This window comes from Lithobates pipiens, unplaced genomic scaffold (genome assembly GCF_037356315.1).
Source record: "Lithobates pipiens isolate NorthernLeopardFrog02 unplaced genomic scaffold, aLitPip1_a1.2 Scaffold_18, whole genome shotgun sequence".
Lineage (NCBI taxonomy): Eukaryota > Metazoa > Chordata > Amphibia > Anura > Ranidae > Lithobates > Lithobates pipiens.
Window position 1 is genome coordinate 497,399,121 of NW_027507758.1, and position 15,179 is coordinate 497,414,299.

At 43.7% G+C, this 15,179-nt stretch overlaps 1 protein-coding gene across 3 annotated transcripts in view; it reads right to left on the reverse strand.

Annotated features, from left to right (window-relative positions):
* The window catches only part of EPHB1 (EPH receptor B1), a 409,064-nt gene that overhangs the window by 224,399 nt on the left and 169,486 nt on the right, over window positions 1-15,179 (reverse strand). For all 3 annotated transcript variants that reach the window (XM_077488639.1, XM_077488637.1, XM_077488638.1), the window contains one exon: window positions 949-1,630. In XM_077488639.1, coding sequence (XP_077344765.1) covers window positions 949-1,630 — 682 coding nt within the window. The remainder of the gene's footprint in view (window positions 1-948; window positions 1,631-15,179) is intronic.

Genomic DNA, 15,179 nt, shown 5'->3' on the forward strand with positions numbered 1-15,179 from the left:
CGGATTATCCGACAATACAGTCCTATCGGACATTGTCCATCGAAATGTCCGACCGTGTGTACAAGGGCTAAAAGGTCCCATGTTCCAGCAACTCCAGGAGCAAACGCTTCTCTACCTCCAACGTCAATGAGATATCTCTTTATAGGTGGCCAGAAGCACAATCACAGTGGAGCACAGCTTAAATATATAATGACTATACTGGAAGGTATAAAGTTACTAGATAGAAAGTAGGTTTGTAAAACAACAGCCATATCAATGAGATTATTTTTTCAAGATTATTATTAAGTCGACCAGATTCATGTATGTATTAAAAAAAAAAATAAGGCTTTTAATTCCTTTAAAGTCAAACTAAAGGCTTGCTACCTTTGTTGGGTAGCTTGGCCTGCATGTGAATGTAGAAGAAAATAAAAATAAGGTTATGTAAAATAAAAAAGGAATTGATATACTAATACTATAATTACAGATCTTAAAGTGTTACTAAACCCACAACAGTAAAATCAGTCTGTATATGCAGTAAAGCATGCTTGTTATACTCACTGTAAAACCTAAGGGGTTAATCCTCTGCATTGTGTAAAAAGGCTGTTTGAACCTGTCTTCTCTGATCCTCCCCTGTCCCCAATCTATCTCTTGATAGTACAGAGCCCTTGGAGGCACTCTGCATGTGCTCAGTTTGGTGAGGGTCAGGTGCCATGCCGCCTCATAGGACAACCAGAAGAGAATGAAAACTGGACACTGATAGAAGTCACAAGCCTTCTATATACTGCTGATGAGAAAAAGGTATTTAGCAGTTTATATTTACTAAAATAATTGCATTTCCATGTTCTGTGTACCGTGGGAGACCAGAGAATGCAGGGTCCTGGTTTTAGTAACACTTTAAGCACATACAGTTACCATAAAAAAATATTTTCTACTATTAGGGATTGATACTAGGTAGTAACAAGAGCTTACCTTTGCAGACAGTATGATTTTCAGGTTCATATCCAGCTTTGCAGGTACATCTGCCAATGGGCACCATCCATTCTCCATCACCATTGCAGTACAGTTTAATGTGTACATCTACTTCCTCTGCATTAGGGATACATGTTCCTCTTGCTATCACCAACGATGTGCTCTCTGCCCCAGTCATGGTTTCCGGGAAGACTGCAAAATTCTGAACCACAGTGGGGCACTTTTTGAAGAAGACGCGGACAGACAGGAGTGACATACATGCTCCATAATCCTGGAAGGCTAAATAGAAGCCACTGCGAGTCAATGGGCCAAAACTACGAACTTCAGTGTTCACTTTCATCAGCCTCCCACCAAAGTCCACCTGAGAAAAGCTTTCATCAGCAGCTATGGTGTCTACTTTAAGGTAAGGAGCATCATTCCAAAATGCTGAGTCTTTATTCGGAACGTGGGAGTCCGACTCATAGTAATACAAGTTAAAAGTTTCTTTACAAGACCCTGGCACATTAGGGAGGCTACTACAGTCTCGGACAGTAAAGCGCATCTCCACGTAGACGCGCTGGGCATTCCGCCGAGGAATGAAGGTAGTACGAAGCCAGTTGTTCTGGTTGGGCCCAAAAACATTGCACACTTGGTATGTGCGTATTGTGTTGAGGTTTTCATCATAGCCGCTCACTTCTTCCCACTGTAGAAAAATAAAAATACAGATGTATCAAACAGGAATTCTATGAAGCAGCACAGGAAATGTTATTTAGCCCACAAAAATGTGACATTTTACTAATGGGGAAATGCTGAAACCCTCCCTGACTTTTTATATAGCTTGGGTACTTCAGCCACATAATTCGTAATTTCAATTCTTTTTCTGCATCCTCTAGTAAAAAATAAATAGAATAAGACACTATGGGGTGGATTTACTAAAGGCAAATAGACGGTGGACTTAGGAAATGCAGTTGCACAAATTTTTTCTCAGAGCTTAGTGACTGTGGTGAAGATTCACTTTTTAACCATTTCCCTGCCACATATAATCATATGATGGTGGCAGGAACCCTTTGTCCCTCCTGCCCACCGTCTTTTCTTCCTGGACCTCTAGGGGGTGCATGCCCCCCCGCCGCGTCACTAGGCGTATGCGTATGCATGGCGGCTGAGATTTCCGCTATATTTACGTCCACACCACACCTACCCGGGTAGGTGTGGTGTGGACATAAATACAGCGATTCCTGCAGAATTGCGGAGATAAGAGAAAAAATCCCCCCCCCTGAAGAAGGCCATAAATCGTCCAAGGCTGAAATGCATTGGGGTATCAAGCATGCCAGATGGTTATTGAAATTACAAAATGGATATTGATTTGAATACTTTTCTTTTACTCTTTTAGAATGAATGTATGCATTATATTTGTACTCTGTACCTTGTATCTTTACCACAGTAGGATCTATTGTCTGCTGTACACCAGAGCTCACATTTTAATTCATGCATGTATTGTATATGGTATGACTAGTTTTTTGACCAATAAAACCAAATAGATTTTTATGAATCTTTTGCATCCTCATTGCTGCCTAAAAACCCCACGGGGAACTTCTTCTTTTTTCCATTATTGAAGCTGGCAACCCTGATGGGGCCCATTAGTGGCATGGTGCCCTCAGACAGTGCCGAGTGCCCGAATGGTCAGTCCGCCCCTGTACGCATATATGCGACCTCACAGATAAAGACCAAGTTTTGTGTGTACTGCCGGAGGGAAGGGGTTATAAAACATTATATATTGCAGCTTACCAATCCTCAGAAGTGGTGGCTGCACTCGTTTTCTTTTTTTTTTGTATCTTTTAATTTCACCAGGTGTTCTGGCCAGTGACACCTATGTAAGGGCTTCTCCAATCTATGCAGGAGTAACTGAGCCACCCCAGGAAAGTAGCATCATCTATCTGGGAAGAGGGGAGTGTATTAGCAGCTTTAGCTGGACCTGTGTAACAAATTGAAGCTGAACTCCAGATAACACTTTTTAAGCAGTTACCGCAAACATTTCTTTCCCTATGGGATAAAGGTTTTATATAAATGAATAAAAGCTGATCATTGTGAGCACACCTATCAATGTTAAATAGTTTGTCTCAACTCTTTAACCGCCACATTTGCTGGACAGCTTGGTCTGCTAAAGGAAGTTGAAAAATAAGCTGCAATATGATTCATTTTTGTTTATGGGTTTAGTACCGCTTTACAGAGGGCGGACACAATTATTTTAATTATCATAGTTTATAATTATGAAAATGAAAGGTTTTTTAGATTCATAAATGCTACGGCTATCATGAGATCTTGTATTTACAGTTTACCGGTCCTTACAGCAGTAATGGTACAATAACCATAAAAAGATGGGTCTTCTTTTGCTCTAAGAACGCTCTTGACAAGCTTTCTCTGATATATTAGTTAGATAATTGTGAATCTTAGAGAGGTGATACCTAGAGTATTTCATATTCTGCAGATGGATGCTGGTGGTTGAAAGAATGTAGAAGACGTGATTTATGGAAGGGGATGAGGGTTAGAGGAAAAGGAAGCGGTTTCTGCAATATAATTTAGTGATTCCGTAGGAAGACATATGGTTATCCCCTGCACAGAGGAACACAATATTAAAATGCTTTTTGAGGCTTTTCTGAGTCTCCAGAGAGGCGCAGCCAGTTATACCTCGCAGTAAAAATGTGCTTTCACGTGAAACCTCCTTCCAGCTACACCTCAGAAAATAACAGCAATAAGAAATAACAGTAAATGGTCTCGGTATGCACAGATATTATTATGGATGCATGCTTTATTTTAAAATGATCTCAGTCATCATTTCAATTCTCTCTCTAATTCTGAAGCTATAAGGACTAAATACTCATTTAAGTCTGGGGGAATCAGCAAAAGCAGTTTTACTTACCTGATCCTCCACTCCCTCTGGCTGTAAAACTGGTCCCGGCAGCCTCTTCTCCACTTTGTTCCTGTAGTACCCTCCTAGATGGGCTGCAAGGAAAGTTTAGCCTGGGCTCACTCTGTAACGTGAGGGGCTGGATTGGTCAAGTCTCTTGTGGCTTCACAGGCTGTGAGATTGATTATTTCCCCTTGGCTCTGTTGGGAAACCTCCAGAGCTTGGGGTGGGAAATTCAAATCCCACAGCCCAAATAGTTACTACCCTCTGCCCAATCCCTGGGGAAGTGTGCCCAGTATGTGAGGAGAGAAAGGGTAATTAGGTTGGAGCCTAGACAGACTTGGGTACTTAGCATTCTTCCCTGCGAAGATGGACTTCTGATGCTCCAGGGGGCTGCTTGCCCCTGGGGCCTTCCAGGACTGGATGATGGCAGTGAAGTAGTGACTGTACTATGGCTGCTGTAGAGAGGTGTTCTTGTTCTAAAGTTACAAGTAAGCTTTACCTATTCCCCATTGTGCTTATTCTGTTATAAATTCTACAGCAACAGAATTTAAAAAGACATGCCCCTAGACTTATTATTGCGCCAGAGCGAAAGCCCCAGTCAGTTTCTATTTTTCAAGAGATGATAGGAAATCTCTTCAAAATTAGAAAAAATCCCTTAGCCCCCTTTCACACGGGACGGATCAGTAATGATCCGCCCTGTGATGATCCGCTCGCTCATCGGGGATCGCTCCATTGTCCCCGCTGAGCCGGCGGCGGACAGGGCGGTCTCCGCACACTGTGCAGGAACTGCCCTGTCAGCTCTCCACCCTCCTCTATGGGGATCGAATGAGAATGGACCATCTGTCCGTGTTCATCCGATCCGCTCTGCAGACGGATAGAAAAATAGGATTTTCCTCTGTCTGCAGAATCGAACAATTGCGGAGGCGGACAATAGCGGGTGTCTGCGGATGTTCATTCGTAGATACCCGCTATCCCATAGGGATGCATGTATGTCCGTATTTCATCTGCAAACGGATGGATGAAATACGGACATACTGTCCGCATGTGTGAAAGGGGCCTTATTAGATAGTTGGAATAGGTATCCCCAATTGAAGATGTCCCTTCACCTCCAGATGAACAGTGGGCCCCAGGGACATAATGAAATGATTTGCATGGCTCTGCTTACCTGGGCCAGGACAAGGGGTGGGCAGGAGGGACGGCTGCCCTGGGCACCATGGTTTATTGCAGGGATGGGGGCACCCTAAACCCTAAAAGAAATGGGAGGGGGGAGCAGTTTGGCATCTTTTGCCCTGGGCACTGGATGATCTTGTCCCGGCACTGCTGCTTACTATCCTAAAATAAACAGTAAACCTTTTTTTCGGTGGGATTGGCCAAGCAAGTGAAAGATATGGAGAAGGCTTTATTGTGCTGAATAAAGCTTGAGCTATATTTGAACTTTATATTTGAAGCTTTTATTTTAGTTCTTTAGCATTTTACTCCATGCTAGCACGAGTTGTCTTTCGAGAAAACTACAAATCATTCTTTCCCCTTGCGTGAAGCAGATCCCCCACTAAGCATCATCTTGTGTTCTTCTTGCTCATTATCTACATCCCTGCTACTCTTGCATCACAAAGGTAAGTGATATTAATCACAAAGATTAATTTGCCTGGATAGCACTTCATGCTACTTTAGAAATTTGTGCTCGGCAAGCTCCGGGGAGGAAGCCACCGAGGCAACTAATTAAAACCCCATCTTAAAAGGCAATGTTATTGTTCTGATAATGAAATAAACAGGAGATGAAGGAGGATAAGGTACACGTGGCGAGACAGTGGTGGAAAATTTAATTCCCAACAACATTAGCACTTACACTCCATGCAAATCAAACTGACATTAATAATGTATGGTACAGTATTAGGAAAATGAAGAGCTTGGCAATACAACACCTTATGTTTAAAGGCACACTCAGATAAGCCAAACATTCTTTTTATTTCTGATTTCCCCTATTTGTATTTATGCTTGGCTGAAAATTGTGCACAATGCTTATGCGTCGCTTAGGTTTCTCACCTACATACGGCAGGAGGCTCTAAGATTTGTGTCTGATATGATATCTTAATTCTGTTCAGGGTCCTGGAGACTGGAGACTTTGTAGAGCCTTGGGTGGGATAAAGCCTCTATTAGTAGGTCCTCATCTTACCTGGCAGCCAAACCTTGCTAAATAATCTCAGTTGTTTACAGGCCTTTATATATGTGATCTAAATTATGCTCAGGGTTTTTTTTCTCTCTCTGCTGTGACAGTCTGATGATGGGTGAAAAGACTGACTGCTGACAGAACACTAAAAAAGGTATCAGAGCTGCCCGTTTGTTTGGTAAACCCTTTATGAAGCAACCTATTAATCAGAAAGTGACTTGGGTTCAATCTGGCCATACACATGTGGATTCTTCTCAGTCAACCATGGGCTGAAAAAGAGAAATCAAGTTTCCTCTATCCACACTTAAAGAGGAAGTAAACCCTTACAAACCACTTTGACCTACAGGTAAGCCTAGATTAAGGCTTACCTGTAGGTCCAAGAAATATCTCCTAAGCCTATATGGTTTAGGAGATATTTGCCCGAAAACGGGCACCGCTGTCTACGGCACATGCGCCGTAGACAGCGGCGCGCAGGCGCACTAAACGCGGCAGTTCCAAGAATGGAGCTGCCACATTTGTCGACTCCCATGAGCATGCGCGGGAGTGACGTCATCGCGGCTTTGCCAAATGACAGCGGCGGAGCTGCGAGACGCCACTCCCGTGCGCATGCGCGGGAGTGACGTCATCGCGGCTTCGCCGCTGTCATTCGGCGGAGCTGCGAGACGCCACAAGCAAGATGGATGCGGCGGACTACAGGGGACAGCGGCGACTTTGCTGGCTCCTGTGTCAGGTAAGTGACACATAATGGGCTACTATGCGATGCATAGTAGTCCATTATGCTTTACCTTTGCAGGGAAAAAAAGAGGAAGTAAACTCATCAGGGTTTACTTCCTCTTTAAAGAGAGAGTAAACCCTGATGGGTTTTACTTCCTCTTTGTTTCCCTGCAAAGGTAAAGCATAATAGGCTACTTTGCATCGCAGAGTAGCCCATTATGTGTCACTTACCTGACACAGGAGCCAACGATGTCACTGATGTCCCCTCTTCCACAAAGCGTCCATCTTCCTTCCGGGTGTCGTGGCTTCGGCGCTGTGATTGGCCAGAGCTGCGATGACGTCACTCCCACCACTAACAGCATGATCGTTATTAGCAGCGGCACGCTCAGTGCGCCTGCACGCCGTTGTCTGCGGCGCATGCGCCGTAGACAGCTGTGCCTGTCTTTTACAAATATCTCCTCAATCGTGTAGGTTTAGGAGATATTTCTTGCGCCTACAGGTAAGCCTTAATGTAGGCTTACTTGTAGGTAAAAGTGGTCTGTAAGGGTTTACAACCACATGTGGATGGAGAGTCTCTCTTGATGACTGTATTTTTCAGACTGCCGCAGTACCCGTGGCTGTCTAAACACCTGAACTGTGACTGCATCTGATAGGATGCAGACACTGTTCATGTGACAATTTTCCACCTGGTTCCTTCAATTTTTTTTACCAATTTTTGTGAAAATGGCTGTAATTCCAGCCATGTTTGGCCAGCTTTTGTGACTTGTATGAGAAGATGTTTTGTTTCACGCTATAGACTTAATGTCAAAGCCCTCCTGCATTGAAGCTTGTTTGTTTACTGCTGAATAAAAGTTCATGACAGACCTGCTTTGACTATTCCTGAGTTCCCCTGGCCTGCACCTGTTTTAAAATTGTCAATACCAGTTGAGGCACCCCCTCCCTTCCTATATATATATAACTTTGTGCGACTGTGTGTATACAACACAAGTTTGGGCCAAAATGTTGTGGTCAGAATGTCCGACCGTGTGTACAGGGCATAACAGGTTTTCTTCTAAGATTGCCCTGTATTTGGGTGGTCCATCCATCTTTTCATCAACTCTGACCAGCTTCACTGTCCCCACTGAAGAAAAGCATCCCCACAACATGATGCTGCCACCACCATGTTTCACGGTGATGGTGTGTTCAGGGTGATGTGCAGTGTTTGTTTTCTGCCATACATATCGTTTTTCTTTTAGGCCAAAAATCTCAATGTTGGCCTCATCTGACCAGAGCACCTTCTTCCACATGTTTGCTGTGTCCCCCACATGGCTTCTCCCAAACTGAAAATGGGACTTCTTATGACTTTCTTTCAACAATGGCTTTCTTCTTACCACTCTTCCATAAAGGCCAGATTTGTAGAGTGCACGACTAATGGTTGTCTTGTGAAAGATTCTCCCACCTGAGCTCCTTTAGAGTTACTATGGACCTCTTGGCTGCTTCTCTGATTAATGCTCTCCTTACCAGGCCTGTCAGTTTAGGTGGATGGCCATGTCTTGGTAGGTTTGCAGTTGTGCCATACGCTTTCCATTTTCGAATGATGGATTGAACAATGCCCTGTGAGATGTTCAAAGCTTGGAATATTTTTTTATAACCAAACCCTGCTTTAAACTTCTCCATAACTTTATCCTTGATCTATCTGGTGTGTTCCTTGGCCTTCATGCTGTTTGTTCACTAAGGTTCTCCAATAAACCTATGAGGGCTTCACAGAACAGCTGTATTTATACTGACAATAAATTACACACATGTGGACTCTATTTACTAATTAGGTGACTCCTGAGGGCAATTGGTTCCGCTAGATTTTAGTTTGGGGTATCAGAGTAAAAGGGGCTGAATGCAAATGTATGCCACACTTTTCAGGCATTTGTAAAAAAAAATGAAAACCATTTATAATTTTCCTTCTACTTCCCAATTATGTGCCACTTTGTGTTGGTCTATCACATAAAAACCCAATAAAATACATTTATGTTTTTGGTTGTAACATGACAAAATGTGGAAAATGTAAAGGGCAACGAATACTTTTTTCAAGGCATTGTATGCGAAAAGCATTAACATGAAGCTGAAATTATGTTGGGCTGCAAGCTCTTAGGGGCTATAATAAGTTAGCTGTACGAATGTGACAACATTCTTTCTGAGTTGTCCAATATGATTTTTTTGTATGTGCCATCTAGGAGCCATACTGCAATATATTTTTTCCAGAAATACCTCAATCAGGAAAATACCACATTATAGCCACTAGATGGTGCTATCAAACATAAAAAATTATTATATTAGACATTTTTTTCCCATTATAGCTGTGCAAATGTTTGTCATGTTATTACAGCAATTATTTTTTTTTTTTTTAAAAGACACAAGAGTTAGTGATGACACTTAGGGGTTGATTTACTAAAGGCACATAGATTGTGCACGTTGCAAGTGCAATTGCACTCTGCAAGGGCATTTGTTCCCAAGCTTAGTAAATAAGGTTTTTAAAGGATATCCAATTATGTGCTAAGATAAAAAAAAACATGATTGGATAATGGAAGTCAGTAAATCTTTCCCTGATTTACTAAGCATTGGAGCAAATGCCCTTACAGAGCTTACAGAGTGCAACTGCACTTGTAAAGTGCACAGTCTATTTGCCTTTAGTAAATCAGCCCCTTAGAACAGGTTCACGTTCAGCTCCTGGAACTAGTTTGCAGCCCAGTAAAGACTAGTGCACTCTACTATTTTTTTTTTTTTTTCATTCAACCCAGCGGGTTGACCGCTTCATTTTAGTACAGCCCCCCAGCCACAACACTCTCAACCATTGGCTGAGAATGCTGAACAGGAGCCAGTTGGCAGAGCTTTTTCGGTCATGGACCTTCGACAAAAGTTTCCTGCCAAAACACTCTTGTCAAGGCTCTCAGTCATTGGCTGAGAATGCTAAATGGGAACCAGTTGGCAGACCTTTTTTGGTCATGGGCCTTCGACAAAAGTCCCCCGCCAAAACACTCTGGTCAGCGCTCTCAGTCATTGGGTGAGAATGCTAAATGGGAACCAGTTGGCAGACCTTTTTTGGTCATGAACCTTCGACAAACGTACCCCGCAAAAACACTCTGGTCAGCGCTCTCAGTCATTGCGTGAGAATGCTAAACGGGAACCAGTTGGCAGAACTTTTTCGGTCATGGACCTTCGACAAACGTACCCCGCCAAAACACTCTGGTCAGCACTCTCAGTCATTGGGTGAGAATGCTAACCGGGAACCAGTTGGCAGACCTTTTTCGGTCATGGACCTTTGACAAAAGTCCCCCGCCAAAACACTCTGGTCAGCACTCTCAGTCATTGGGTGAGAATGCTAAACGGGAACCAGTTGGCAGACCTTTTTCGGTCATGGACCTTTGACAAAAGTCCCCCGCCAAAACACTCTGGTCAGCACTCTCAGTCATTGGGTGAGAATGCTAAACGGGAACCAGTTGGCAGACCTTTTTTGGTCATGAGCCTTCGAGGGAAGCTTCTGTCAGTCCATGCACGCGGGCCGAACGTCGGATGGTTTCTATTGAACTGGCTGATGTCGGCCGACATTCAGCCCATTGTACTAGGCTTAAGCCAAAGGATGTGAGCTTCCATATGAGGCTTTCAACAATGGCATTTTTTATGTGACATATTTCCTTTAATGCCGCGTACACACGAGCGGACTGTATGGCGTACTTAGTCCGCCGAAACACATTTCAGCGGACAGTCCGCTCGTGTGTGGGCTTCAGCTGACTTTTTCAGCGTGCAGTCCGGCGTACTAAGAATTTCGGATTTTTCGAAATTCTGTCCGTCGTACTCGCATTTCGGCGGACAATCCGGCCGTGTGTATGCCAGTCCGCCGTACTTTTGAAATGAGCGGACTTTTCCCGTCCGGAGAAAAGTCCGCTCATTTCGAGTGGGTATCCAGGTAGGCGGGGCCCGCGAAGGAGACGTCGCTGGCCCCGCCGCCTGGTATGGACTTATAGGGGAACCCCAACGCTGAAAAAAATCGGCGTGGGGGTCCCCCCCAAGTCCACAACAGACCCTTGTCCGAGCACGCTACCTGGCCGGCCAGGAAAGGGGGGCGAGCGAGCGCCCCCCCTCCTGAGCCGTACCACCCCAAAGCACCTTGTCCCCATGTTGATGAGGACAAGGGCCTCTTCCCAACAACCCTGGCCGGTGGTTGTCGGGGTCTGCGGGCGGGGGGCTTATCGGAATCCGGGAGCCCCCTTTAATAAGGGGGCCCCGGATACCGGCCCCCCACCCTATGTGAATGAGTATGGGGTACAATGTACCCCTACCCATTCACCTGTAAAATAAAAGTACAAAAAAAAACACAACACACGAGATAAAATACTTTATTGCACAGCTCCGGGGGTCTTCCGTCTTCGGGGGTCTTCTCGCCGGACTCCTCCGCTATCTTCTTGAACGTCTCCTTCGCGGGCTCCGCCTACCTGGAGACGCGCTCGAAATGAGCGGACTTTCCTCCGCGTGTGTGGGCGAGTCCGTTCATTTCAAAAGTAGGGCGGATAGTACGGTGGACTTAGTACGCCGTATTAGTCCGCTCAAAAAGTGCCGTGTGTGGGCAAGTAGCCCGTTCGGAAAGTCCGACGGACAGTCTGGCGGAAAGAACGCCAGACTAAGTACGTCATACAGTTCGACCGTGTGTACGCGGCATAACAGTGAAGCATTTCAGAGGGGGCTGAAAAAAATATAGATCTAAAGCATGGGGTGTTTTATATTAATATTTCATATATTTATAGTCATCACTTATAATAAGGAAACTATATGTAGGCATTTTTAAAAATGATTTGCTGAAGTTAGAAACCATGACTTCAGTAGGTTCAGCCAAGCATCAGAAAAAAATGATTCTCCAGGTCTCGCTGACTTATATCAGATATCAGATATTCCACTGCTCTGCGCTACAGGGTGGAAACTAATGACAGAATTATGGGTATTTCTTGCACTGGCTAATATTAAGTCAGTGAGCATGCATCCGCATTTAAATGTAGATTTTGATAATGTCAAAACGTGGAAAACAGTGACAATAGGTGGATAATAAGATTGGCCAACATAGTGCACCATCTCCTTTGTCCAATCTCATTAGTACCGTGAAAACTTGTCAACTGATAGCCATATAATTATATATATGTAGCTAATTATCTACTATTATAGCAAACGAAGACTTCAATCTACAAATTATTATCCAAGACACACCGAATAATGTCACTTATCTTGTATATCATGGGCACTTACTACGCGGACAAATGAGCCTTCTGCCGCATTGCTAGTCAATCTATTTTCGCATGCATTTCCAATAATAAGCAAGCGATTTAAAATGTCAAACACTCACTAGGCAACAAAGTATAACTCTAATTTAATGTGACCATAGTGCCTACTGTATATAATTACTTATATAGTGCATTTTTATTTAAGCTTTACTAAGCAGATAGAGGTTTATTCACTAGAGGCAAATATACTGTACACTTCCAGTGCATTTGCTCTAGATCTGAGGGGAAGCTCTAAAACGAGGGGAAGCTCTGCTGGTTTCTATCATCCAATCATGTGCAAGCAAAAACGCTGTTTTTTATTTTCCTTGCATGTGATTGGGTATTCTTTGCAAAGTGAAGCTTTACATCATTTACTAAGCTCTGAAGCAATTGCACTTGCAGAGCTCAGTATATTTGCCTTTAGTAACTCAACCCCAAAACTTAATTATAACAGGAGTCCTTCACCGAAGGAGCTTACAATTTAATATCCTTAGCTGATGTCAGGCAGATACACAAACTAAGCCCAATTTTCACAGGCACCAAATATCCTACCAGTGTGCTTCTGGACTATGGGAGGGAAATGGAGCTCTCCATACAAACACAGAAAGACAATACCTACTCCATGCAGATGGTGTCACTGGTGGGATTTTAATTCAAACTGCAAATCAATAGATTCTGTAACTACAGTACCTCCAAACATCATAAGGTGGTGCTCCCAGGTCCATTTTTATGCTGGGAGAGGAGGCAGCAGATAAGAAGAGAGATCCAGGACTATTTATCTAATAAGGAAAACATTGTGATTGGCTGGGAAAAATCCAATCAGATCACTTGATACTTCCCCCGAGAGGAATTAAATAAGAGCATCTGGGGCAAGGAGGATCACAGAGTGATCATAGATATACCATTTTTTCCAATCCGATTATGCCTGCCTGGATCGGGCAATGATCATCGTATGTCTTTGGGCTCCTTTACTGTCCAGATGACATAGCCGCTTTAATTTGAAGACTATCATCCCATTTTCTTTGCCTATAACCAATGCTCCATGGGGCCACATGAGCCCAGCTACTGAAATTTTCTCTTTTTTTGGGACTGCCCAAGGGCCTCCTTTGCCCACTCTCAATACCTAAACCAGATGTTCCTCTTAAAGCCAAATACCTTTGTGCCGTTTTTTCTTGTCCTTCAGTTTGCTATGATGTACAGTATAGACGAGATTAGTAAAAGTAGATGAAAGCTCCAACAAAATGATGTTAAGATTGCTAAAGCACATTGGCTTTCCTTAAGAAATACTGTTTTCACCATTTGTCATTTGTTTGCTGCCTATCTCCTTCAGCCTCTTCGCGGTCATTTGCCGTCCACATGAAGTAGCTTCAGCATTGGATCCATCTTGCCTGGATTCCTGATGGTGACAACAATGGCCACCAGTGCAGTCGCTTGTAATCTCCATCAAGAGCATATGAGACAGGGTGCCAACACAGGAGAGCAATTGGCATACAAGGGCAGAGCGTTGTCAACCTCTAACAGGAAGTGTCTCAACAAAAGGCTTCAAGGCAGAATTACCAGGTATTATATTAACGAAAGCTGTGATGTTAGATTGAGTGCCCGTTCACACAGGGGTGACGCGACTTGCAGCGCGACTCACAGACGCGACCTGCACACGACTTCAGCGGCGACTTGCAAAATGACTTCTGTATAGAAGTCAATGCAAGTCGCCTGAAGTCGCCCCGAAAATACTACAGGAACCTTTTTCTAAGTCGGAGCGACTTGAGTCGCTCCTATTAGAACGGTTCCATAGTACAGAACAGAGAGCGACTTGTCAGGCGGCTAAGTCGCCTGACAAGTCGCGGTAGTGTGAACGGCACTGAAAGTGACTTTTGAAATTATATTACCATATTAAAAATGATATGAAGTTTTGAGTACTGGGATTAGATCTGCTTAAAATAAATATGTTGTTTAAAGTGGTTGTAAACAAACAAAAAAAAACCTGCAGGACAAAGGCATAATGAGCTAGTATGCATAGCATACTAGCGCATTATGAAATACTTACCTTAGCTTGAAGCCCCTGCAGCGATTCTTACACACCGCTGTGGCCGGCGAAATGTCTACCGGAGTTATGTCCGGGTATCACGGGCTCCGGCGCTGTGATTGCCCGGAGCATGCGCACAGGAGCTGTCGGTAACGGTCAAGCAGCTGAAGAAATGGCAAAAGCGAGCCATTTATTCAGTGCGCATGTGCCGATGACGTCAGGACATGCTGTTATAGTGAATGTCTTCTAAACAGTGCAAGTTTACGAGATATTCATGGTACCTACAGGTAGGCCGTATTATAGGCTTACCTGTAGGTAAAAGTGGTGTGCAAGGGTTTACAACTACTTTAACAAATCAAAAGTTATGATCTGTGTATCTGATAGCATATTATAAGAGTGTGTGTGTTTTGTTTATATTCTTTATACTAATATATATATATATATATATATAAATCAATATAATAATTCAATTGATCATTAAATAATCAGATTGAATAAGAACTGTAAGCTATAGACTCTTTGACCGATTGATTTAGTGAGCTCTTGACTAATTTTTATTCTGCCAAGTCAATCAGCCATGGTGGAATTTTGTTGATCACTTCTAATTGATCAACGAATGTCTGTATGTGTGTCAAAGAACCTATTGTGAATTAATATTATGTGCGCAGCAGCCTCTCCCTCCTCATTGGATGAGACAGCAGCCAGAGTCCATTGGCTCCCACTGCTGTCAATCACAACCAGTTAGCCAAGCCAATGAGGCAAGAGCGGGGGGGGGGGGGGCGAGGCATGACATTTGGTGTTTTATGGATGCATAGAGCAATGGCTCAGGAGCTAGCATGAAGAGGTGCCCCCAGGGCAAGCAGCTTTCTCTGGGGGCACTGCTCGAGTAGGAGGAGGTGCTAGGAGCACCAGCAGGGGACTCAAGAAGAGGAGGATCGGAGCTGCTCTGTGCAAAACCACTGCACAGAGCAGGAAAGCATAACATGTTTGTTATTTTTTTTAAAACAAGCTTTAATACCACTTTAAGGTGTTTTACAAAAGTCTGCAAGCAGGGGGGCTATTTTCACAAAAGAAACATGCAATGTCTCCTCTGCAATAAAACACACAAAACCCGCCTGCTTGTAGTCGTCTTCAGCATGTACATCACTACCACAGACCCTG